This window comes from Oratosquilla oratoria, chromosome 9, assembly GCF_046742065.1.
Source record: "Oratosquilla oratoria isolate Oo_2021 chromosome 9, ASM4674206v1, whole genome shotgun sequence".
NCBI classification, from domain to species: Eukaryota; Metazoa; Arthropoda; class Malacostraca; order Stomatopoda; family Squillidae; genus Oratosquilla; species Oratosquilla oratoria.
Window position 1 is genome coordinate 57,876,908 of NC_134785.1, and position 24,123 is coordinate 57,901,030.

The following is a 24,123-nucleotide window of genomic DNA, read 5'->3' on the forward strand; positions in this document are numbered from 1 at the left end:
TCTCAATGATCAGTCAAAATATTTCACTTCGTTCAATTTCAGGAAAAATAGGCATGTTACTGGTAATGAATAATGAATCTATTGTGCAGTGTATGGCAACAAGGCTTCGCGATGTACGGGGCTCACAGCGAGCGAGGCGGGAAGCAGCGTATAACAACGAGAGGCTGTCTTCATGTTTATAATGAAAATGGCAAAGCACGACTGTTAAGAAACCTTTCACTAAAGTATATGAATATTGTAAGATTATTTGAGACAACTGATGGCCAGTCGTTAGAGGTCAATACTGTTATGCTAAGATAATGTAGAACTCATGGCTATCAACATCACTTTAGCAAGTATCATTATCTTACAGCGGTAAGTATTGATATTCGGTTCAGTAGGTCGTCTTATGTTCAACAGGGTAATACAGATGGTGCTGAAGAATTATGGGATGGGAAATCAACAAATAATTGACTTCAGCATCCAAGACGTATGAATAAAACAAAACAAGATGCAGTAGAGCCTTTCCAAAGTAGTATGTTAACAGTACAATCCTTTGTTTCTTTAATAGCCCCGGCACATCGAATCTAACTTTGCCCATTGTGAAGGCAGTCGTTCATTTGAAGTGTTAGGCGCTCTTGCCGGCTGACATTTCTGCTTCTGCTGAGGGCGACAGCACATGAGGTTGAATCTCACTGCATAACGGAGGAAAGCGCAACACGCGCTCTCCTAGCGCATACTAGTAAACGCCAATAATTTGACCGTTGCACTCTTATACGTGTGTATACACACACATACACACACACTATATATATATATATATATATATATAAATATATATATATATATATACATATATATATATATATATATATATATATATATTTGTGTGTGTGCGTGCGTGTGCGCGCGTGTATTTACCTAGCTGTATTATACGGGAAGGGGAGCTATGCTCGTAGTGACCCATCTTTGTATCTCGCAACATCTAGTTTGTTCTTAAACTCTTGTATGGTGTTTGCACACACTATTGTTTCGTCCAATTTGTTCAACACATCTGTGTGTGTGTGTGTGTGTGTGTGTGTGTGTGTGTGTGTGTGTGTGTGTGTGTGCAGATCACCAAATGGAAATTTGTGCATTACGTGTCCAAGTGATTTTTGCTACACACACACACACAAACGTAAGATAATGGGCCTCCAGTCGCCTACACCATAGACCCGTGCCTCGTCGAAAATAGACTGAAAAAGCCTCCATTTGTGACGGACATTTGTTTTATTTTAAATCTAAATCACTCGGTGAAAGGGTAAAGCAGCGAGATACGTCTGCCCAGCCCGTTGGGTACAGCTGCTGGGGGGAGCCACGTGGGTAGTGTGTGACTGCTGGGTGAAGTTCGTGTGGCTGGCCGGGTTGTTTGTGTTCTCGGTTGCCCTTAGAGAACGTACGGGTGAATGACGTGGGTTGCTGCTGAGGTACCGTTGAGCGGCTGGGTGACCCACGCAGGTTTAGCGGCTGGGTGATACACGCAAATGTGAGGTTGGGACACTCATGACGTTTCGTGTTTGAGCTAATTTAATCTGTTAGCTAACACCTAGATGGGCCCCAAATGCCTCAGTGATTTTATCACCCAAGTAATTTTGTTGGGTGAACTAGGTGTGTAGCGGATGGTTGAGATATGCTTCGTGGTTAGATGAAAGGATGCACAGAAGTGGGGGAGCGTTGGGTGAAATGTGGGTGATGGCAGTGTTTGTGTCACGGGTGTGTTTCATGTACAGGCTATATCCGGTGAATGGTAATGACAAATTCCGTTGCAAAAAGGAAGTACAGCGTGCTTCAACCAGTACCTTTCGGATGTGGAGTATGTCAGTCGAGATCGTGATGACGCGAATGCTACATTGTTGTTACACTGTCGAATGCTACATTGTATGTATAATGAAAGAGGATGCGAGTGCATTTTAGAATAACCAAAAAAACTCCTTGTCTCTGTATTGGTTGCAGTAAATAAGATATGTGAAAAACGGAGCACAATGCAATATGGCGACCTTGCATTGTTACTGACTACTGTAATCGCGTACTCTGATATTAGTAATATTTGTCAAAGAAAATTATTTCATGTGATAAAAATCTGTTGAAATGATCCAAATACTATCATACTATTGATAGTGAAAGGCCGATACTGACAAATTGCGGGGCAGTATGTTAAGAGTGACAATTGTCAGTAAAATATGTAGTCACATTAATACGGTCACTTTGCAGAAGATACACCGAAGCCGATGGTAGAGGACCAGGCTTAATTTAAATTAAACGGTCGTTGAGGGATGCAGACTATACGGAAATCCACAATTGCCTCAAGATTGAGGAACTTATCTTGCTATAATTTTAAAGCATTAAACTCGTTATATTTCTTTACTCTGTTCATGCCTGAGTACATACTCTGCAGGGGCTGAAGTATAATGGAATGCTAATTCCCTTCATCAATGACACGAATTCTACACTAATTATAAAGACTCGAGATTACCATGAAACAAACGAGGAAAATTCTGGTTCTAGGCATGTGCAGATCCGACCATACCATCAAAATGCCGCGAACTTGGCTTCGGATTCGAAGTTTGTTTCCGCCATCGGCGAGACTCCACCACCGCCATCAGGAAGATAGAGGCGTTTTGCCAAATGCCTTCCACCCTTCTTTGCTCAGCCAGCAATGATCAAAATTCAGATCCTTTTCAACATACTTACCCATCAGATGAGCGTGGAAATATGATCGTTACCTACAGTAATCCTTACGTGATTCACTATGGTCTTCAACACGTTCTAAGAATTCAAAGCTTATAGACCGATCCAATGTTATGACGTCACACTTACACACACAGGGCTGAAATAATCTCAGTATCGCTGCGCTGCGAGTCGTTACTCCAACTCTCGTGGGTGGGTAGTTGGAGGTGTGTGTGCGTGTAAGGTCACAGCATTACCTTAGATCGGTCATATACGAGCTCTGAGTTATCTTCCAAGAGGGAAATAGCTGTCGATCACGAGTCCAACACGTGATCTAAGACCATTGTGAATCACATGCACAAACACTTACACACACACGATACAACGTCCCAATGGAACCGTTCTCGACTGCTAATTCAGCGATCCGAGTTCGAGTCCCGCCTAAGGATGGGATTAAAAATAAAATAATAATAAAAAAACATTGTTGGATTGCGATCCACCACTCCAATTCTGGTAGTCAAGGAGTTGGTGAAGTGGTCTGTGTGTGTGTGTGTGTGTGTGTGTGTGTGTGTGTGTGTGTGTTGTGTGTGTGTGTGTGTGTGTGTGCAAGGTCACAGCATTACCCATAGATCGGGCCATATATGTGTTCTGAGCTGTTATCCGGGTAGGTTAAAGCTGCCGATCGTGAGTCTAACACGCGATCAAAGACTGTGGCGACACACACACACATTTCGTTGCGTTGTGGTTAGAATTCTCGCCTGCCACTCCTGCGGTCCGGGTTCGACTCCCGCCCAGGTCAGAAATAATTTCAGTATCGTTTCGCTGCGGGGTGTCACTCCACCTCTCGTTGGCGGGGAGTTGGGTGTGTGTGCGTGTAATGTCACAACATTACCCATATATCGGTCAAACGAGCTCTGAGCTCTCATCCGGGAGGTTAATAACTGTCGATCACGAGTCCAACACGTGATCCAAGACCATGGTGAATCACACACACGCACACCTATAGAGCTTGCTTGATAACCTTGCAGTCTGAGTTCGATTCCCACCCAGGGAACGCACCAAGTCAGTGCATGCTGGGACCTGGGTCTGTTATGCAAGGAGTTAGCTGTGCTAGTTTAATCATTGCATCATCCTTAGATCTTAACTCTCATCCAGGAGAGTATTAGATGTCGATCACGAGCCCAAAACGTGATCAAGGACCATGGAACTATTCATTGATTTAAATCTAAGTATGGCAATTAGATAGTAATAGATAGAATACCCACAAACGTTGATTATTCTCAATATACTACAATTACGTAAGCACACACACACACACACACACACACGACTCGATGGCGAGGTTGGTAGTGTTCCTGCCTGCCACACGGAGGCCCGGGGTTCGAATCCCGCCCAGGGCTGAATCAATTTCAGTAACGATGCGCTCCGAATCGTTACTCCGACTCTCGTGAGCGGGGAGTTGTGTATGTGTGTGTGTGCGTGTGTGCAAGGTCACAGCATTAACCATAGATCGGTCATATATGAGCTCTGAGCTCCTCCGGGAGGGAAATAGCTGTCGATCACGAGTCTAACACGTGATCCAAGACCATGTTGAATCACACACGCACACACACACACGGAACCGATAATAGTAAAGGAATTTCAATACAAATGCAAAGGACTGGAAATGAGCAATAATTCTACAAGACTATCTTTGAACTATTCCTTGGTAAGCGAATCCATTACGAAAGTGAATGAGGAGAAATGTTTGGTAGTATTGATAAAAGAAAATCTGTCTCCTGACAAATGTATGTATTAGCAAGATGAACAACATATGGACTACTGCAGAAGATTAAAGTGGCTTTTTCACAACGTGGATGAAGAGATCACTATCACTTGTCACGTGCTAGCGGAGGTTCGAGTCCTTATCCGCACAACGTTTCAATTTCTGCATGTATGCCTCCTCGAGGTTCTCGATGTTGATGGCTTAGAATTAAAGTGAATTGTGGTTTTATATATATATATATATATATATATATATATATATATATATATATATATATATATATATATATATAAAGTTGACGAGGGCGATGGAAACAAATCTAAGGACTGCAGAGAGGAGAATGGAGAGATCAGTGGTGGGAATAACATTGAGAGACCAAAAGAGAGTAAGTTGGGTGAGAGAGCAGACTAGAGTGAAAGATATTATGGAGGCAATAAAAGAGAGGAAGTGGAATTGGGCAGGTAAGTTGGTACGAACGACTGATGAGCGATGGAGCAAGTGTGTTACTGAATGGACGCCACGAGATAGGAAGCGTGGAAGAGGGAGACCAGACAGAAGGAGAGACGAGATCGAGAAGTTTGCGGGAGTGGCGTGGCAGAGGATGGCGCGGTCGTGTGAATCGTGGAATGCTATGAAGGAGGCCTTTGTTCAGCAGTGGACTCAGGATGGCTGATTTGATTGATTGATATTGATATATATGTCAGTTGCATGGTCCCCATTCAAATTAAGTGATACAATAGAGATCGAGTGAATATTAAGGGCAGCAACTAAACTAGTTCCCAGCCTAGGAGAGACATCATATGAGGAGAGATTAAAAGTACTAGGTCTCCCAACATTGAGATATTAATGAGAAAGTGATAATATGATTACAATATTCAGGTCACTTAAAGGGATAGACTATATTGACAGAAGAGATTTCTTGAAGGACTACATGCCTTAAAAAAAAAAAAAAAAAAAAAAAAAAAAAAAAAATCCATACAGCATAAATACTTGGAATGGCTTAGGAGATATAATCTATTATGGAACAATACAAACAAATAAAAAATTATATATAACTGGGAAATAAGGATATAGATTAGGTTAGAACCATATATACATATGAAACTAGGTATGATACTTTGAAGAGTAGGAAACGGGTCCACATTAGCGTTGCTCTTTTCATGCATACTACAATTAAGTAAACACACACACATACGACTCTGTGGCGCGGTTGATAGAGTAATGGACTGCCAGTACGGAGGTGCGGCAGTACCTGGTTCGAATCCTGCCCAGGGCCGAAATTATTTCGGTATCGCTGCGCTTCGGGTCGTTACTCCGACTCTCGTGGGCGGGCAGTTGGGTGTGTGTAAGATCGGTCATACGAGCTCTCTTTCGGGAGGGAAATAGCTGTCGATCACGAGTCCAACACGTGATCCAAAGACCAAGGTGAATACACACACACAAGTCACAAAACTGACGCGTGATCCAATAATATCCTGGTTACCATTAAGGGAAAAGAAACACGAAATTCCAAAGCGCTTTCGTGCAATTCGCATTTCACGGGAGAGTACAAATAAAAGTGGTACAAAGTATAAAAAGACAAATAGCAAAAACTTTGTCTTTTATGCTTACTTTGTATTACTATATGTAATTTCCCACGAATATGTGAATTACACGAAAGCGCTTGGGAATGGAATTTCTTTTTCCTTAGTAGTACCCAGTACACACACAAATTGCAAAACTGACACGTGATCCAACAATATCCCGGTTACCATCAAAGGAAAAGAAACAAGGAATTCCAAAGCGCTTTCGTGCAATTCGCATTTCATGGGAGAGTACAAATAAAAGTGGTACAAAGTATAAAAAGACAAGTAGCAAAAATTGTCCTTTATGCTTACTTTGTATCACTATATGTAATCTCCCCTAAAGATGTGAATTACACGAAAGCGCTTGGGAATTTCGTTTCTTTTTCCTTAGTGGTAACCAGTACACACACACACACACCATCCCCTTGCTCAATGTGTTAGTAGGGCGTCTTTCAGACGGCTTCCGCGTTGGTATTCATACAGCACGGGTCAAAACCACCCGCCTCCCGCGCACCACCAGTTTGTGTTCTGCACGCATTGATAATGGACCGTGATCACCTTCGTCTCCTCTACCTATTACATATACACAAGAAGAGGAGACATAGGAGGAAATTATGGATACATCCTTTGATTGCTGAGAGGAGCAAGGCTGGAGCATTTAACTCTCTTTTCCATGAACTGAGAAAGGATAATGTAAAGTTTTTTAACTACTTCAGGATGTCCATCACAAGCTTTGACGAATTGCTTCACAAGCTGCATGACCACCTCCTTCGCCAGGACTCTAAAATGAGGGACTCTATTAAGCCTGCTGAACGCCTCGCTGCTACCTAAAGGCCCCTACGCACTGTCAGTCATGATTGCACAATATTCATGATTGCGCAAGCATATCCTGTGTGAGTGGGTGTGATTGAGTGTTTGCGTAGATGATCGAGGAATTTCCAACACTGTTTGATTTCGTAAGCTCAAGTATAGTAGTTACACCATCATGAGTGATAGTTAGTGTCGATGATTGCGCCAACAGCTCAGTCTTTCCTTTGTAGCCAAGAATGGCTATGCATGCAGCCGCTTTACTCATCTTCACTCCACAACTCCAAGAGGTAAGTCATGATTGCTCAATCTTACTGACAGTGTGTCCCAAACACAGTTTGCACAATCTCGATGACTGTGCAGTCATGACTGACAGTGTATAGGGGGCTTTAAGGTAAGGCATGAATTTATAATATACCATATAAGCCAGTTAATAAATTCCATTTTCAAAATGCTTGAAAATATCTCCAGTAAAACATGATTAGTATAATCAAGACCTCATTTTTTTTTCACAATACCACCACCATTGCTTCATCATTATTATCATCATTTGCAGCAATAGGATGAACACAAATATCTCTAACATCCTTTTTATTTGGTATTTAGGAACTAAACTGCATTATAATCAAAACACAGTGACAGGTAAGTTATGTCTCCTTTCAAAAATGTAATACAAACGATTTCAAGAAAGTAATGAACAACTTGGCACAGTTACTCACTTCAGTGAATACATTATTTGATATTTAGGAATTATATTTCATTATAATCACAACACAGTGACAGTTAGATAAATAATGTCTCCTCTAAAAAAGTAGTACAATGATTGCAGAAAGTAATGAACAATTTTCCACAGTTACTCACTTCAGTGAATGCTTAAGTGTTACTCATAAGGTACAAAATAGTTCTAGTCAAAGTATATTTGCATCACAGGATGAGCCAAGCTCAGACACCTCAGAAGATACTGGTGAAACGGAAGTACTACGTGTAGGTGGCGGTTGAAGATGTGACCTGTGCGTATATGGTGAGCTTTGTAGTCCACTTGATGATGGGTTTTTCCAAAAGGTTGGAGGGTGTGCGGCGTAGGGGGCCCAATGTGGCGGAATGTTGGTTCGATTCTGTGGTAAATCATAAGCTTGAGGTGAACGGGTCTTTTTAATGTTCTGGATCAGACCAATAACACCGGACTGGAACCGCAGAACCTCATCATCGGTAAATTCTTCGAGAGAGGGAAGAAGCCCTCTAAAAAAGGAAATATGACGGTTTTCTCCCGCTGCTAAATGCCCCAGGATTTCTGTCTCAATGTCAAGTTTCTTTTTCTTTGGAGCAGTCTTACCAGACATTTTTGTTGCACTAACTTCACCTGCCTCGCTGGCTTTCTCCAGAACATCACTGCCTTCCTTTTCTTCATCCGGTCCTCCAGGAGATTTTTCAGAATCGACTTCAAAGCTTGATCCTGTTTCCCTCATGTCCATATTTACCTTTAAGAAAGAAAGCTGTTCATGGAAGATGTAATTCTTCACAGTCTTTGCTGCCGAGCCACTCTTCTCTTTCCTCCTCTTGATTGATTTGATGTACTGATCCTTGACATTTTTCCACCTATTTATTATCAGCTTACCTGAAACAAATAAACAGTAAATGTTAGAGGAAGCCTATATAACTGCACTGCATCATTTATTTATCTACCTATTTATTTATGTACGTCTTTCTTTCTCTCCTCAGGTATCTTGCCAGTGGGAACACCATTAGTGACTTGTTCTACACCTACAGAATTGGAGTCTCAACATTATCTGATATAATCTAGTGTCTGCACGAGCATTTGGACTGTCCTCAGGAATGAAAGCATTCCTCAACCAACGACAGAAAGACTGATAGAGATTGCTGAGAAGTTTGGAGAAAATGCAAATTTCCTTAACTGCTTTGGGAGTGTTGACGGGAAACATGTTCGGGTGATCAAACCACAGCACTGTGGCTCATTGTGCTTTACCTATAAAGAGTACTTTTCTGTCGTTTTGATGGCAGTAGCTGACAGTCATTACAAGTGTGTTTATGTTGATATTGGCTCTTATGGCAAAGACAGACCCGACAGTGTTCTCTAATTCATCATTTTGGAAGGCAATCGTCAATGGAGAACTGAAGCTCCCTGAGCCCAAACATCTGCCAAATGATGGAGGAGTTACAGTGCCTTATGTGCTCGTCGGTGACGAAGCTTTCGGTCTGCACCCTAACCTTATGCGCCCTTTCGGAGGAAAAACGCTAAGTGTTCAAAAAACGTGTCTTCAACTACCGTTTCACCAGAGCAAGGAGGATTGTGGAGTACACTTTTGGTATTCTTACAAACAAATGAAGGATTTTCCATCGGCCATTGAATGTTTCTTTGGACTTTGCAACAAAAATCATTCAAGCATGCTGTGTACTTCACAATTTTGTCATAGACAGAGATGGTTACGCATTTGAGGACACTCTATCCGTGGCAGGCTTAGATTGTGATGCAGAACGCCAAAATCAACGAGGAGGCTTTCAAGCAACAAACATCCGTCAAAAATATGCAGAGTACTCCATGAGTGAAGAGGGTTCATTGCCATGGCAAATGAATAAAATATAGCTTGCGATAAGGAACAACAGTGACTGATATACTACATTGGGGTATGAACTTAGAGGTGTATTTCTGTTAATTTTTCCTGTTGCTTTCTTTCCTATAGTATAATCACCTATTTTAGCAGTATCAAGTCTTACAGGCCTATGTTTCCTTGTTAAAATTATGTAAATATCGAGAAGTAAAGGGATGGAAGAAATATATTTGTGCACTTACCATACTTGCTTTTTTCTGCCTCTGATAAACTCTCGAAGTCTGGGTTGAGCTTGATACACACCTCCCTCCAGCATTCTGCTGTGTGTGTTCTGGATCTATAATCTTCAAGTGATTTGTCCCATAGAGCTGGTCTCTCTTGCACAAGGGATATCAACTGCTCTGTATCAATATGAGCTTCCATTAGATACAAAGGGTCAGTCACGCACAACCAATCACCTGAAAATTCAATCAGCTACTGAATGACTTTCCTCCGGAGAAGTGCGCGGGTCGCGGAGCTGCCCGCGACGTGTGAAGACATGCATTAGACACTATACCCCATAGCACCAACGCGCGGAGCCGGGTCCGCGCGCAGACAATCGCCCGTTTAAGCGCGGACGCGGGCATTGCCCGCGCCGTCTGAAAGAGGCTTAATGGCTTGCGCTTGCGCGTGCGATTTATTGTGGTCATAAATCTCATGTTGGTCTCGCAATCGACTGATAATACTACCAGAAATTAACTTTCAGGGATTCATTTATTATTATTATTTTACTATTATCATCATTATTATCATCATCATTATTATTATCACCATTATTATTATCACTTGTTAAGAGTTCATAGGTGAGGAGCTTACGCCAGGAGGCACGTAGTTGCTGCCGAAACTGTCACCTTTGCCCTATGCGCTTGGACTGTTGGGTCAGGTCAGATTCACTGTCGGGAATTGAAGAGCAGTGCGGCATTCGAAACCACAAATAAGAAAATGTGAGACAAGCACGCATCCGATTGCGTACCCAGCGTGTATGAACCGATCTATAGGTAATGTTGTGACTCTCTCTCACACCCACCCACCAACTCTCTCTCTTTTTCTCTCTCACACACACACAAACAAACACGCACGCACACACACTGTTCCCTTGTTGAAAGGGAACAATAACGGCTTGCAGTGTTAGTGAAAATTTCAACCTATGAGCGGAGCTCGAAATCGGTGGTGCCAGCTTGGGACGTCACCTTATTCTCCAATTATAATACTTAGGTTTATATTCAATTATTGGAGATGTTTAAAGAAAATGGAGAAAAGTGGGAGGTGAGCCAGCTGTTGTTTGCGGACGACACTACGCTTGTAGCAGGATAATACTTAGATTTATATTCAAGTATTGGATGTGGTTAAAGAAAATGGAGAAAAGTGGGAGGTGAGCCAGCTGTTGTTTGCGGACGACACTGCGCTTGTAGCAGGATAATACTTAGATTTATATTCAAGTATTGGAGATGGTTAAAGAAAATGGAGAAAAGTGGGAGGTGAGCCAGCTGTTGTTTGCGGATGACACTGCGCTTGTAGCAGGATCAGAGGAGGGACTGAGGAAGTTGGTTACAGAGTTTGGGAGAGTGTGTGAAAGAAGAAAGTTGAAGATAAATGTGGGTAAAAGTAAGGTGATGAGATGTACAAGGGGTGAAAGTGGCAGCAGACTGGAAGTGAGCATTAAGGGAGAGCGACTGGAGGAAGTGGATAGTTTTAGATACTTGGGTGCTAATGTGGCAGGAAAAGGGTGGAGTGGTGGTGGAGGTAGAATGTATACTGAGAGAAGCGAGTAAATGCCTTGGTGGATTAAAAAGTGTAATGAGGAATAGACATTTGGGAATGGAGGCTAAGAGGAGATTGTATGAAGGGCCAGAAACATGGAACATAAGAGAGGAAGAGAGAATGAATTTGAATTTGTTTGAGATGAGGTGTCTGAGAAGTATGATGGGGGTTACTAGGCTGGATAGAGTGAGAAATGAGGAGGTGAGGAGGAGAACAGGGGTAGTAAGGGAGTTGGGAGATAGGGTGGATGAAAGAGTATTGGGATGGTTTGGACACATGGAAAGAATGAGTGAAGAAAGACTAGTAAAAGAGGTATGGAGGGCAGATGTGGAGGGAGTGAACATGAGGGGGCGACCTAGGATGAGATGGATGGATGGGGTGAAAGGGGCTTTGGGGAAGAGAGGAATGTCTATTGAGGAAGGAAGGGAGAGGACAGGAGACAGGGGTGAATGGAGAATGGTTATATATGGATGATGTTGTGATGTATGAGGTGTAATGGGGGGTGAGGTAGTATGTGTGAGAAAAATTTGACGCAGCCCGAAGGGATTTCTCCCCGTCTTCTCCTTTTCTGTGTGAGGGGGGGGTCGCCGATTTAATGAAGCGGCCTTGCTGTGGATGTGCTGTGTCTTGCGACACTGCCTCTGACCCAGGGCAGTGGACAAGATGCAGGGATGACCCGTCATCCAGGAGGTGCCAAGATAAGAGGGAGGGTAGAGGGTGGAGTGGAATGTATTTAGGGATGGAATGGGTGGGAATGTTTTTTATGCCTTTTTTTTTGGCTACCTCCCTTGTAAGGGGGGAAAAGCCTTTGGTATATGTATGTATATTTTCATATTGGGCTATGTCGCTTTCTAGTCTTTTTCAAGCACCTTTGCATCTGTATTGAAAATTACATTTCTTCATATCCGTCAGACATTCTTTTGAATTTGTTCTCATGACCTTTTCCCTCTTATTCCTAACCAAGGGGTCTTTGTCAATGTAGTTTGCTTCCTTTACCGTCCTAACACTGTAAACAAACCACTTCTTTCTTTTCTATCCAGTTTGGTTGTCACCCTTTATATCCTCTAAATCATGTTTATTTTTTGTTCACTTTGTAAAGCGACCATGCCACTTATGTATAGTCTACTTGTAGGCGGATTTTTTAAATTATCTATTTATCCGTATACAGAAAAATCACCTTAATGTTCTGTAGAGGTCCATTCGTCTCTTCCAGTCTAGTTATAGACGGATTTTTTTCATCATCTCTCCATCCGTACATTGAAAAACCGTCTCAATGTTCTGTAGAATTCTGCCTCTACTAGGCTTTGTGTACGGACGCACGAGAGGCTGTTTAGCCGCTGCGGCAACTCAGCCGCTGCGGTTGAGTTGCCGCTGAATTTTTAAGATGCGCGCACGGGAGCGGTTTTCCACCTCAATTGATTCAGTTGCGAACTAACTTTCGTGTGGAGAGTCGTGCATTTGAGCATTAGAAAATTAAATTAATTGAAAAAGCTGTCATATGTGCACTAATATTGAAAAAAAAAAAACGCCAGAAAAAATGTGGGTTCATCCTTTAGGTAGCCAAAGACTAGAAAGGTAAATTCCAAACGTTATTTCATGTGTGAATACCCTGACATATTTTGGAGCTACTTCCGAATGAGCAAAAAATAATTTGATGAAATATTATTAACTATTCGACCACATATAACGTATGAAAACACAAACCTGAGGATGGCTGTACCTCCGGGAAAGAAGCTAGATGCTGATGGTGAGTAGGATGAGGAAAATAGTATGGCGCAGAGTGATTACTGAGCTGGGCTTGCACAGGGACGACTTCCGGTTCCATTCCTTTTTGTATGCATTGAAGGAAGTCCATTTTTAATTTAAATTTCTTTGTTGGATTAAGTTGTTTTATGGGTGATAACAACGAATTTAGAAACATTTTATCTTCATCAACCTCTTCCTCTCTGCTTTCTTTAAGAATTTTAAGAAGGGCTTCTTCGTAAGGAACTTTTCTGCCACCTGTTTTACCTGTCTTCTTTTTCCCTGTTGCTATCATACGTACGGTTTCTTGTTTATTAGTTGCTAAATGCTGAACTGTTTCTGTTGATGTGTCGGTCGCCTCAACATTTTGTACCTCCTCTTCTGCATTTTCTGTAAAAGGGTCATAATTTGAACTTGTTGCCCTTTGCCCCATTGTTGGTAAGAGAAATGATAATTCATCGAAATACAAATATTTCCTTCTCTTCTTTTGTCCTGATCCTGACGCCTGATTCTTTTGCGCGTTCAACTCCTTCCTGAAGCTATCCTTCATATTTTTCCAGCGTTTCTGCAATTCTTGACCTGTAACAGAAAGATGCATTTTGAACGCTACAATATTTCATAGAAACAATACAAAATGCCTACAATCTTGACTTATATCATGTATACTAAAGTAGTTCTTTATATTTTTTCAGGTATTTGGCAACAGGAAATAGTTTCCACGCTCTGCATTATGAATATTTACTCGGCGTAACAACTATTCGAGAAATAGTAAGATGTACTTGTCAAGCGATATGGAATTGCATGAAACCCAAATTTATGCGAGAAAACGGAAGAAGACTGGTTACAGATTGCAAACTTGTTTTATCAGAGGACCAACTTTCCACATTGCGTAGGGGCAATAGATTGAAAACATATAGGGATATGTAAACCAAACAAAAGTGGATCACAATGTTTTCAATTATAAATCTTATTTTTCTATTGTCCTTATGGCTTTAGTTGACTCCGATTACAACTTTATTAGTATCGATGTAGGAGCGTACGGTGCATCGAGTGATTCCAATGTATTTAAGCAAACAAATATCTACAAAAAATTGCAACAAAATCAGTTGAATATTCCACAACCATGGAGATGAAGCTTTTGCATTGTCAGAGAATGTCTTAAGACCATTCCCACACAGAAATTTGGCTATTTCAAAGCGCATATTTAACTGTAGATTAACCAGGGCAAGAAGAATGGTGGATTGTTCTTTTGGGATACTGGCAAATAAATGGCGAATATTTCATCGTCCTCTTGACGTTGCACCTGAATTTTGTGATGTAATTGTTAAAACATGTTGCATTCTGCATAATTTCGTTCGAAAAAGGGATGGCATTCAATTCGAAGATACAATGTATGATTGCAATCTTGATGATATTGAACCCATTGGAACTAGAAGTTCTATAAAAGGAACTGCTGTAAGAGATTATTTAACAAAATACTTCACTTCTCCCGCAGGATCTGTGACTTGGCAATATGACAAAATTTAGAATGCAAGAAAGTGTTTGGTTTTAGAATTAGTACATTTATACATAGCTGCATTACATTATTTTTGTTGTATTATATAGTAATATGAATATGAGAGAGGAACATGAGAACATGAACATGAGAGAGGAAGAGAGAAGGAACTTGAATGTGTTTGAGATGAAGTGTCTGAGAAGTATGATGGGGGTTACTAGGCTAGATAGAGTGAGAAATGAGGAAGTGATGAGGAGAACAGGGGTGGAAAGGGAGCTGGGAGATAGGGTGGATGAAAGAGTATTAGGATGGTTTGGACACATGGAAAGAATGAGTAAAGAAAGACTAGTAAAGGAGGTATGGAAGGCAGATGTGGAGGGAGTGAACATGAGGGGACGTCCTAGGATGAGATGGATGGATGGGGTGAAGGGGGCTTTGGGGAATAGGGGAATGTCGGTTGAGGAAGGACGGGAGAGGACAGAAGACAGGGGTGAATGGAGAATGGTTGTATATGGAAAATGTTGTGATGCATGAGGTGGATCGGACGGGGGAATGGGGGTGAGTTAGTGTGTGTGAGCAAAAATTTTTGACGCAGCCCGAAGGGATTTCTCCCCGTCCTCTCCTTTATATGGGGGGATGGAGAGGGGGGTCGCCGATTTAATGAAGCAGCCTTGCTGTGGATGTGCTGTGTCTTGCGACACTGCTTCTGACCCAGGACAGTGGACAGGGTGCAGGGATGATCCGTCATCTGGGAGGTGCTAAGATAGGAGGGAGGGTGGAGGGGTGTGGAGTGTTTTCGGGGATGAAATGGGTGGGAATGTTTTTGTGCCTTGTCATTTTTGGCTACCCCCCTGGTACGGGGGAAAGAAGCCTTGGTATATGTATGTATGTATATAGTTATGGGCAGCTGCCCATGCCTATGTATGTTATGTTTAAGAAATACACAAAACCAAATAAACATTTGAAATCAAAATCTTACCTAGTTTTCTTTTCTCCTCTTCTTCCATCTGATCCCAGTCATCTTGCATTGCCTCACACACTTCATTCCATAATTTATCTTTTATAGTTTTATCACTGTACTCGGCTAATTTCTTATCAAAAAGGGGGGGTCTTTTTTCGATTTCAAGTATGAATTTCTCACTGTTAAAATAGTCAGCGTTAACACACGACATCCTGCTTGTACAGACCCCAAATGCACACTGAAACAAAATCTCAGCCGCTACATAGAAGCGGCAGTTTAACCTCTCATGCTCTTACCGATACACGTTTCAACTTGTTATATATTTGACAGCGACAACCGCGCCGCCTACAAAATGGAACTAGTTGCGTTTTTAAAACAGGAGCTGTTACTTAACCGCTAATGCGCGCAATTCCATTAAAAGTAGTGTGTTCTATAAAAACGGCTTAACAGCCGCAGCGGTTGAGCGGCTAAACGGCCTCTCGTGCGTCCGTAGCCTTACGGATACGTCTGCCACGTAACGGTTTTTCTTTTACCAACACTCCCAGATATTTCTCTTCTTTTTCATTTGTAATAGATTCACTTCTCAATAGTTCGACAGTGGCCTTTTAGAGCTGTTACTCATATCCAATACTTTTCATTCGTTTTTTATTTAAATTAATTTTTCATTCTTGGGTCTAGGCGAATTAGTGTCTATGACTTTTTGCAACAGTTGACAATCCTCACCTTTCACTGGGCTCATGGTCTTGACATCATCTGCAAACATGTAAGCATAGCTTGCTGTGTCTTCCATCATGCGCGTGTTTACCTAATTGTAATGCAAAGTGTAAGAACTATATTCATGTTCATCTGTTTTCAATCGACATACCTCAATAAAGGGTCTACAGTGGATAATATTTCTGACAGTTCTATTCATTTTGAGGACAACTTCGGAGACATATTTAATAAAATTTCTATCTATTCATGTCTTATCCAGTTCTCAACGGAGTTATATTGCAGGGACCCTCTCCCTTTTATTAATTAATCGCTCAAAGAAATTTGATGTCGATGGTTTGACTCTACAGGTGGAAATGGTGCTGACCTTTTGTAAATGCTATGACCAGAGGCACATCTTTCTCCAACCTCCAGAGACACACAAGTATATCAGTAACCGTTGTTTTGATTGTTCCTGACCTCCAAGTGCCGTGACTCGTGGCATGTTACGCTGCCGCGTAAGACATGCTGCCAGTAACCGTCATTGAGTTGGCGCACCTCAAGATACTTTTGCTGTTCTTATAAATGGATAGCTCTTCTAAACTCTCCACCTCTGTCGCACCAACTCCCGCCCCCTCTACATGTGGACGATGCCCTCGGGTTTAATGCCTGTTTTGAAATACTGCAATTTAGTTCTTATACACTGAAATCACCAATCTACTGTGGATGCGCGTGAAAACACAGAAGACTACGGCTTCCCCAACACATTGCCACTTCTAATACGCATTTTATTTTTCGATAAGAATCACCACACTTCCTCTCCCCACACCCATATTAACCATTTTGTAGAAGTTTTGATCATTGATTAGAGACTAGTTCGATCAAGTTCTTGCCGAGATCCATCTTGTTGCATGGGACACTACTGGGGATACATTTTGTTTAGGAAGAGGTTTTGTGGCTGATGAACCAATTTCCTATAGCTATAGTAGCAGATACACCCCCCCCCTTGAGAATCGGACTACAATTCACCCTTCATTTTTCCCTACTGTACTAAAATAAGTCTACAAAATTGTTTTGAATGTTTTACCTGGCTTTAATTACAGTTAAATACTCTGCTTGACCCTAGTTTTCCCAAACCCCATTTTTTTCATATCCCCTAGATTACAGTGGTTCTTAACCTGTGGGGAATTCCCCACTGGTGGGGAATGGCGGAGTTGCCAAGTGGGGAATGACCGGTCGGACAGAAGAACCAGTCTTTTTTTTTTAATATATGTGTTTTTGTTTCTTTTATTTTGTTTCTTGTGTCTTCTTGTTGTCACATTTCGTGCAAACAAAAATTAAGGGCCGTAAAATGGCACAAAAATGCAAAGCGTTTATTTACGTACTAAACATTGCATGGGTTAAAATCGAATTTATCAAAGACCGATGCTGTGGTGGGAAATGGAGAGTTGGCTCACTAAAAAGTGGGGAATTGGAGAAAAAAGGTTAAGAACCCCTACCCTAGAACATATCATCTACAATCCTGCCATCAAAGCATTTTGAATTGATGAACTCTCAGTGTTTCCAAAGTCTTATTATTATCTGTTTTCTCCATGAAATAATTACCTTCACACGTAGAAAAGGCAGGCATATCTGACCTTGAAGAACTTGGAATAGATATCTGCCCTTGACCCTGCCTGCCCAACTTACAGTCTTGCGCCAAGTACTGACCCGCGAAAAAAAAAACCTCGCCATTTATAGTACGCGGAACCTACACGTGGACTGACGGTGTTAGTTGACAGCCCTTGTTTCCTTGCACTCCTTCCCTATGCCATGAACTTGAACGTGGGGCGACAATGTTAGTCACACCGTTCCACACGAAACCCTTGTTATTCTTCTCTTCAAGTGAGAGGTGCTTCTCTCACGGTGCCTGTTCAGTGAAGGCGGAAATACTCTGTATTTCCTCCTCTTTTTAGGATACATTTTTACGCTTCACCTATGTTCAGTTGATCTCTCTCTTTCGACTGTTTGAAACTCCACGCGATGCCTTCCATTATGCCATCATCCTCTCTAGCACGACCAACGGTCACTATTCGATTCCTACTGCAGTCAGCACCAATTTTTCTCCTGGCGGGGAAATAGCTGCAATGCGAAGGTAAGGTCTGCTCTCCTAACCCAGTTCTAGTCGTTAATGCTAAGTTATCCGGAAAAAAGTACTCCTTGCATGAGACTCCCACAACACAAGTCGTTCTTCCAATCCATCCACCACCTCCCATCTCCCCTATAGTCCACACTAGGTGCGCTAAAATCGTGTTTTTTCCGATCGAGGATATCAAAATATTTCACTAGGTGGAAAAGAATCGTTCTCCTCTCCCTTCCCACTCGCTCTTCGCACAACCCAATGTATCTTTATTCCTTCCCGGGAGGGGAGGAGGGGTCATTTCAACTGAACACTTCATAGGTACAATGCTGGGGATCTATAAAATCACACCTCCAAATGGACGTAACTGTAATTGTTTTAACTACATTTATCGCATATTTAAATGGAATTCTCAAAATATATTTAAGAAATTTTGTATTCGAAATTGTCCAAATGACATGTAAACCCAAACGGGTTTTAGAAGACACAAGCGACGTCAAATATTTCTCAGAAATCCTTCCCTATTCCCAATGGAGTAGAACGATACTAGAGTAGGTTACGTCGAAGCTGGGTAGGGATGCTCGTTTCGGGTGTGTTGCAAAGACTATAGCAGATTCTTTGACACAGCAGCACAGTTGACTGTATATTCACACATGTTAAGTTTAGATTGTGTTGCAAAGACTCAACATTGATGACAAATGTCAACAGTCATACACATGGTAACACGGACTTCGGAATGCATGCACGTGTTGTACATGCAATGTAACAAACTGTGTTGTGCACGCTCGTGCCTGCGCGAGCAAAGTATATTGGAACGTCAACACTTGCGATGCAAAATCAAATTATTTTTATATGAACTGGTAGGCAAATTGTTGAATGAACTGCATTGACTATAGTATTATGTTACTGTTAGTAACTTGGTAGAATTATTGGTTTGACTTTCATATCCAGTAGACAGGACCGCGGATTCCTCGCACAAACATGATGTACGCTCAACGCCGGTAGGTTGAGCAAGTCACACATCATATATGTAAAAATGATATCCCAACAGGTAATTGGAGGTATAGCTTGTATGGAAAACTAGTTGGTTTAATGTTTGCAGATGCTTAAGTATTACTGTGGGTTAACTGATTCAGAGTGAATATTGTGGAGTGTTGTGTTAGTGGCATAGATCGTCGCGACACGGGTGTACGTGACGACTCAACGACGGTGGAGGTGGAAAGGGTGAAGTGTGGCAGCGGCTGGGCTGGGTGAGGTATAGGGTGTGGTTGGTGGCGGGTGAGGTGAAGGAGGTAGTGGGAACATGAGGAGGAAAGGAGGGAGAGAGGGAGTTGGTGGAAGTGGTGGTGGTGACGGCGGGTGAGAGAGGTGGTGGTGGTTGGCGGCGGGTGAGGGAGATGGTACAAGCGGGTGAGGTGATGGGAGGGAGTGGTAAGGAGGGGTTGGCTTGTGGCGTCAGAAGGTGTGCACCGTATACGTGGAAGCTGCTGGCTAAATCTATTGATTACTGGAATGATAAACTTGAAATAAGTTCCTTATTCACCCTTATTATGAAACTAAATAAAGGCACTGCATAAGCTATGCAGAACAGACATATTATTATACTATCGTGAGGTGTCTTCCTTGTGTCCTACGCTGACATAATTTTGGCGGGAAAATATGAATTTCATATATACGGACAAATTAACTCAAACTAATAAAAATCTAACTGATGGACTTCTGCTTAAAAACATCTTCACCGTTTACTCATAAAGCCATGATTCAAATTAAAGTAGTCTGACAAACAGAGACTTAGGACGGACCAAACATTTCAAATGCAGCGTGCCCGTCTTGCGCATTCGTACAAAGGTCTTTCCCGGGCGTACGATTCAAACTGGGACAGGCAAGGTGGGAGAGCTAGGGTTGGCAGCCACAACATATTCGTTATCTTTTCGACGGCTTAATAATGACTACACGGAACCCTAACGTATAAGGTTTATATTCAGTTTCATAACCGAATAAGACCAAATTTGACATTATACAATAGACAGTGGTATTAAGGTGTTAACTACAGTAATGACGACACAAAGGTTTATTCATAATGAGTTAGGAAAGAATTGTCGACTTACCGAGGCAGTATGTTTTTCTTATTGTGGACTAATTCTATATATAATTAGCATTATTGCTTAGTGTGTGTGATAGACTTGATCAATGCGATCAACTAAGACATATCAGGTTTTACAAATGCAACATTTGGCAACGTCGCATGTGAAACGACGAAACAAATCAAATACAAGTGAAATTCACAATTGAACAAACGGGACAAAGTATGGAGAGTGTGAAAACAGCCAAAAGGGCAACGTAGCTGCCTATGTTTCGAACACACATAAGAGTATATAATAATGTCGTTTCCATGCCTCGTCCATCCTCGCCATAAATGCCAGAAAGTGCGGAAAGGCACCGTGCGTGGAGTAGGGAGGGTTATGGAGTTTTGTGGTATGAGGAGGGGCGTCGTGGAATTGGCTAGAATAAATTGGGTGGTACAGATAAAGATCGTGAGGGAGTTCTTTGTTGAAGGCTGTGTGGGAGCAATGGTGACATGTGTTTATTTTTGAGTTGGGAGAGGTTTATGAAATTGACTAAACAAGGCAGCAGGGACGAGGTGCTGATGCATGTGATGCATACCACTTGTAGGCTGAGACATACCTGGTACAGCAACATACGGATGGCAATTGCTTGTAGAGGGCACATTGCCATGATGAGCAGTAGATGGAATCTGTGTTGGCATCATCTGTACTCTTCTCATCACTTTCATTATTTCTATCTGTGCTTCAAATCTTTGCTCATCATTTAACTTTTTAAACTTCGGAAGTAGTGACATCACAAATGCTTTATCCTCATCACAATCTTCTTTGGTCTTTTCTCTTAATATTTCAATTAGTTCTTCTTCATACCTGTTGTTGGAACCTCCTTGGATTTTTCTTGGTTTGTGGGGTCTTTGTGGGATATCTACCTTCGTAGAATTACTTGGTGTGTCGCCTTGTCCACATTCCTCATCATCATTACCCTCTGGTGCTGAGTAGTTTCCTGTGGTTTCTCGCTCGTTAAAAGTTCTTGCAAGAAACAGGAGCTGATCAAAGTAAATATACTTCCTTTTCTTGGTGACACCACCTCCTGTCTGAGCTTTCAACTCCCTCCTGAAGCATTCGCGGAGATTTTTCCATCTTCGCTGTAGCTGGTTTCCTGAAGTAAATGAAGGACATATTACATACTAAGTGGAGCATAATGATCAAATTAGATAAATAAATGAATTTAAAAATCCGGATCCGGCCGGATCACTACCAAAATTTAATCAGTTCTTTCTCCTGCCATTATCAACATATCCTGAACATTTCATCGAAATCCGTTCATAATTTTTCGAGTTGAAAAATCCGGATCCGGATCACCACTAAATTTAATCGGTTCTTTCTTCTGCAATTATCAACATATCCTGAAAATTTCATCCAAATCCGTTCATTTTTTTTTAGTTAGAGCGTATATAAACGGAGAGACAAACAGACAGACAAACGGAGACAATTACATTACCTCCTTGACGGAAGTAATTAATAATTACAAGATATTTAAACCTTCATCGCCTCATCTACATATATACTTGTAGGAATATTCAATTAAAATTTACAGTTACATAATAGTAACTTAGGTAAAATTTTTGCAGGTACCTAGCAACTGGGAACAGCTTTGTTTCGCTTCACTTTGAGTACCGGCTTAGTGAATCAACAATTCGTCAAATTGTCTACGAAACATGTGATGCACTCTGGGAAAGTCTGCTGGACATCTACATGCCTGAGAAACGTGGAAGTGACTGGCTCCAAGTCGCAAAGGATTTCTATGCTGATACACAAATCCCAAACAGCATAGGCGCTCTTGATGGAAAACACGTCCGCACCAAGAATCCAGATAATTGTGGTTCTAGTTTCTACATTTACAAACAGTCTTTCTCAATTGTACTCATGGCGTTAGTTGGCAGTAGGTTTCATTTATTGCTGTAGATGTTGGAGCTGCTGGAAAATCCAGTAATTCAAATGTGTTTAAAAAGTCAAATTTAGGTAAAAAATTAGATTCCAGGGAACTCAAGCTTCCAAGCCCATGCCCATTACCTAATGACAACAGTAGAATCTGATGCCATACGTTATTGTCAGTGAGGAAGCATTTGCTTTGACTGAGAATGTTCTACGGTCCTATCCAAACAAGAATCTGACAGGCCAACAGCGTGTTTTCAACTATCGTTTGTCACGCGCAAGACGTTCGGTTGAATGCACGTTTGGTATCCTGGCAAACAAATGGAGAATTTTCCATAGACCTCTAGATATCAAACCTGAATTTTGTGATGTCATAGTTAAGCCATGCTGTATTTTACACAACTTTGTAAAAACAAATATGAGGGTGTCAACTTTGAAGAGACATAGTATTATGTCCAATGACTGGCCTTGATCGTGTTGGCACCAGTTCCATGGCAGTATAACAAAATGTAGAAGGTTACCACTATATAAAAGTGAACCACATGATAGACGAGACAAACTATTATTGTAAGAAAGGATATCTTATACGTAAGCACACACATACACAATTCGACATACATACATAACAAGAACATACATCCATGAGAACATACACATATATACATACATATGAACATACATACATACGTACATAAGAACATACATACATTCAGGCAGACAGGCAAGCAGGCAGATGCATTGACCTTCCAGACAATAGTTAACGTTTTCCTTTCAATTAAATACAATATGTTTTTTACCTTTCTCCTTTTTATCCTCAGGGGAGAGAGTATTCCAATCGCTCACCACAGCCTCACACACCTCACTCCACAACTTTTCTTTTATATTCTTATCGTTGTATTCCTTTAGTTGGAAATCATAAAGAGGTGGTCTCTTCTCGACCTCTGTTATGAGTATTTCGCAGTCAAATAACTCTTTTATTACAGACATGACGTAGTTCCACGTCCTCACACCACTGCAGTCTGAAAGACACCAAGGCAGTATCAGGCTGGGTGGCGACAACGAAATGTTGTTCGTGTGCGAGCTCCCATTTGAAATAACGTTTTCTATCGCCTGCCACAGTTGCCGACAATAATTGTGTTGTTGGAGAAATTGATCCGGCCGCAACTACCTCACAATTTTTTGTTGTAGCCTCAGGAAAAATTGTCCATATGCGGGCACCTATAGAGTGTGCGTTCTATTTTTGACAATTCTTTTGTTGTGACAACTAGCAATAAAATGTTGCTCGTGTGCGGGCAGCCTTGGTCGCTTGGAGATGGGGAGTTCTAAGCGGTCACGTAGACTCATTCATGGAGTGACCGATTAGAATTTTGCTGTGAAATTGATAACCATGGTAAACAAAGGGAGTTGTGGTATTAGCGATAGGTTTTGTAAAATATCACGACATCTATTGTACAGTGCTTGGTTGTCAAAAAACAACTGACAATGAGCAGTAACGGACCTTAAGAGTTGCATTATAAAAATATGTTTTTCCTTTTTTCTCTTTGGTTTCCTTTTCTGGGTGGGTTGCTTAAATCATTTTAGAAGACCTTGTCATGTAGGTTTGTGTAATCTGAAATATGTGTGGTAAAGTGAAAAAAAAAGCTCCAAATATGCTTAGTGCTCAAGACGTTTTGGATGAAAATTCAGGCCGTGCTGGGCCGCTTTGCGTTATATACACAGTCTATACGGAACATATGTAAATGCAAATTAAAAGCATGTTGATACCATAGGTGGGAACGAATATGCACAGATCTAATTCCTTGCCTTAATGGTGACGCCTCTACTTAGGTGGGTATTACGGAATATCGTATGTGACGTACAATACTGGACGCCATGTTAAATATGACACATGGGAATGTCACAGTCACACGTATGTCTAGGTAATTTAG

At 41.5% G+C, this 24,123-nt stretch overlaps 1 protein-coding gene and 1 long non-coding RNA gene across 2 annotated transcripts in view; one reads left to right on the forward strand and one right to left on the reverse strand.

The window, feature by feature from the left end:
* The window catches only part of LOC143028451 (uncharacterized), a 42,511-nt gene extending 27,744 nt beyond the window's left edge, over nt 1–14,767 (forward strand). The window contains exons 2-3 of the long non-coding RNA XR_012966733.1: nt 8,542–9,465; nt 13,625–14,767. This is a non-coding gene — a long non-coding RNA (uncharacterized LOC143028451). The remainder of the gene's footprint in view (nt 1–8,541; nt 9,466–13,624) is intronic.
* On the reverse strand, nt 7,434–23,589 carry LOC143028450 (uncharacterized). The gene is made up of 5 exons (XM_076190573.1): nt 22,993–23,589; nt 20,883–21,419; nt 12,894–13,511; nt 9,632–9,847; nt 7,434–8,437 (listed from the first exon to the last, which is right to left on the reverse strand). The coding sequence occupies exons 1-5, from the start codon at nt 23,180–23,182 to the stop codon at nt 7,731–7,733; spliced, it is 2,268 nt and encodes a 755-aa protein (XP_076046688.1). The 5' UTR covers nt 23,183–23,589; the 3' UTR covers nt 7,434–7,730.
* Between the last annotated feature and the right edge of the window lie 534 nt (nt 23,590–24,123).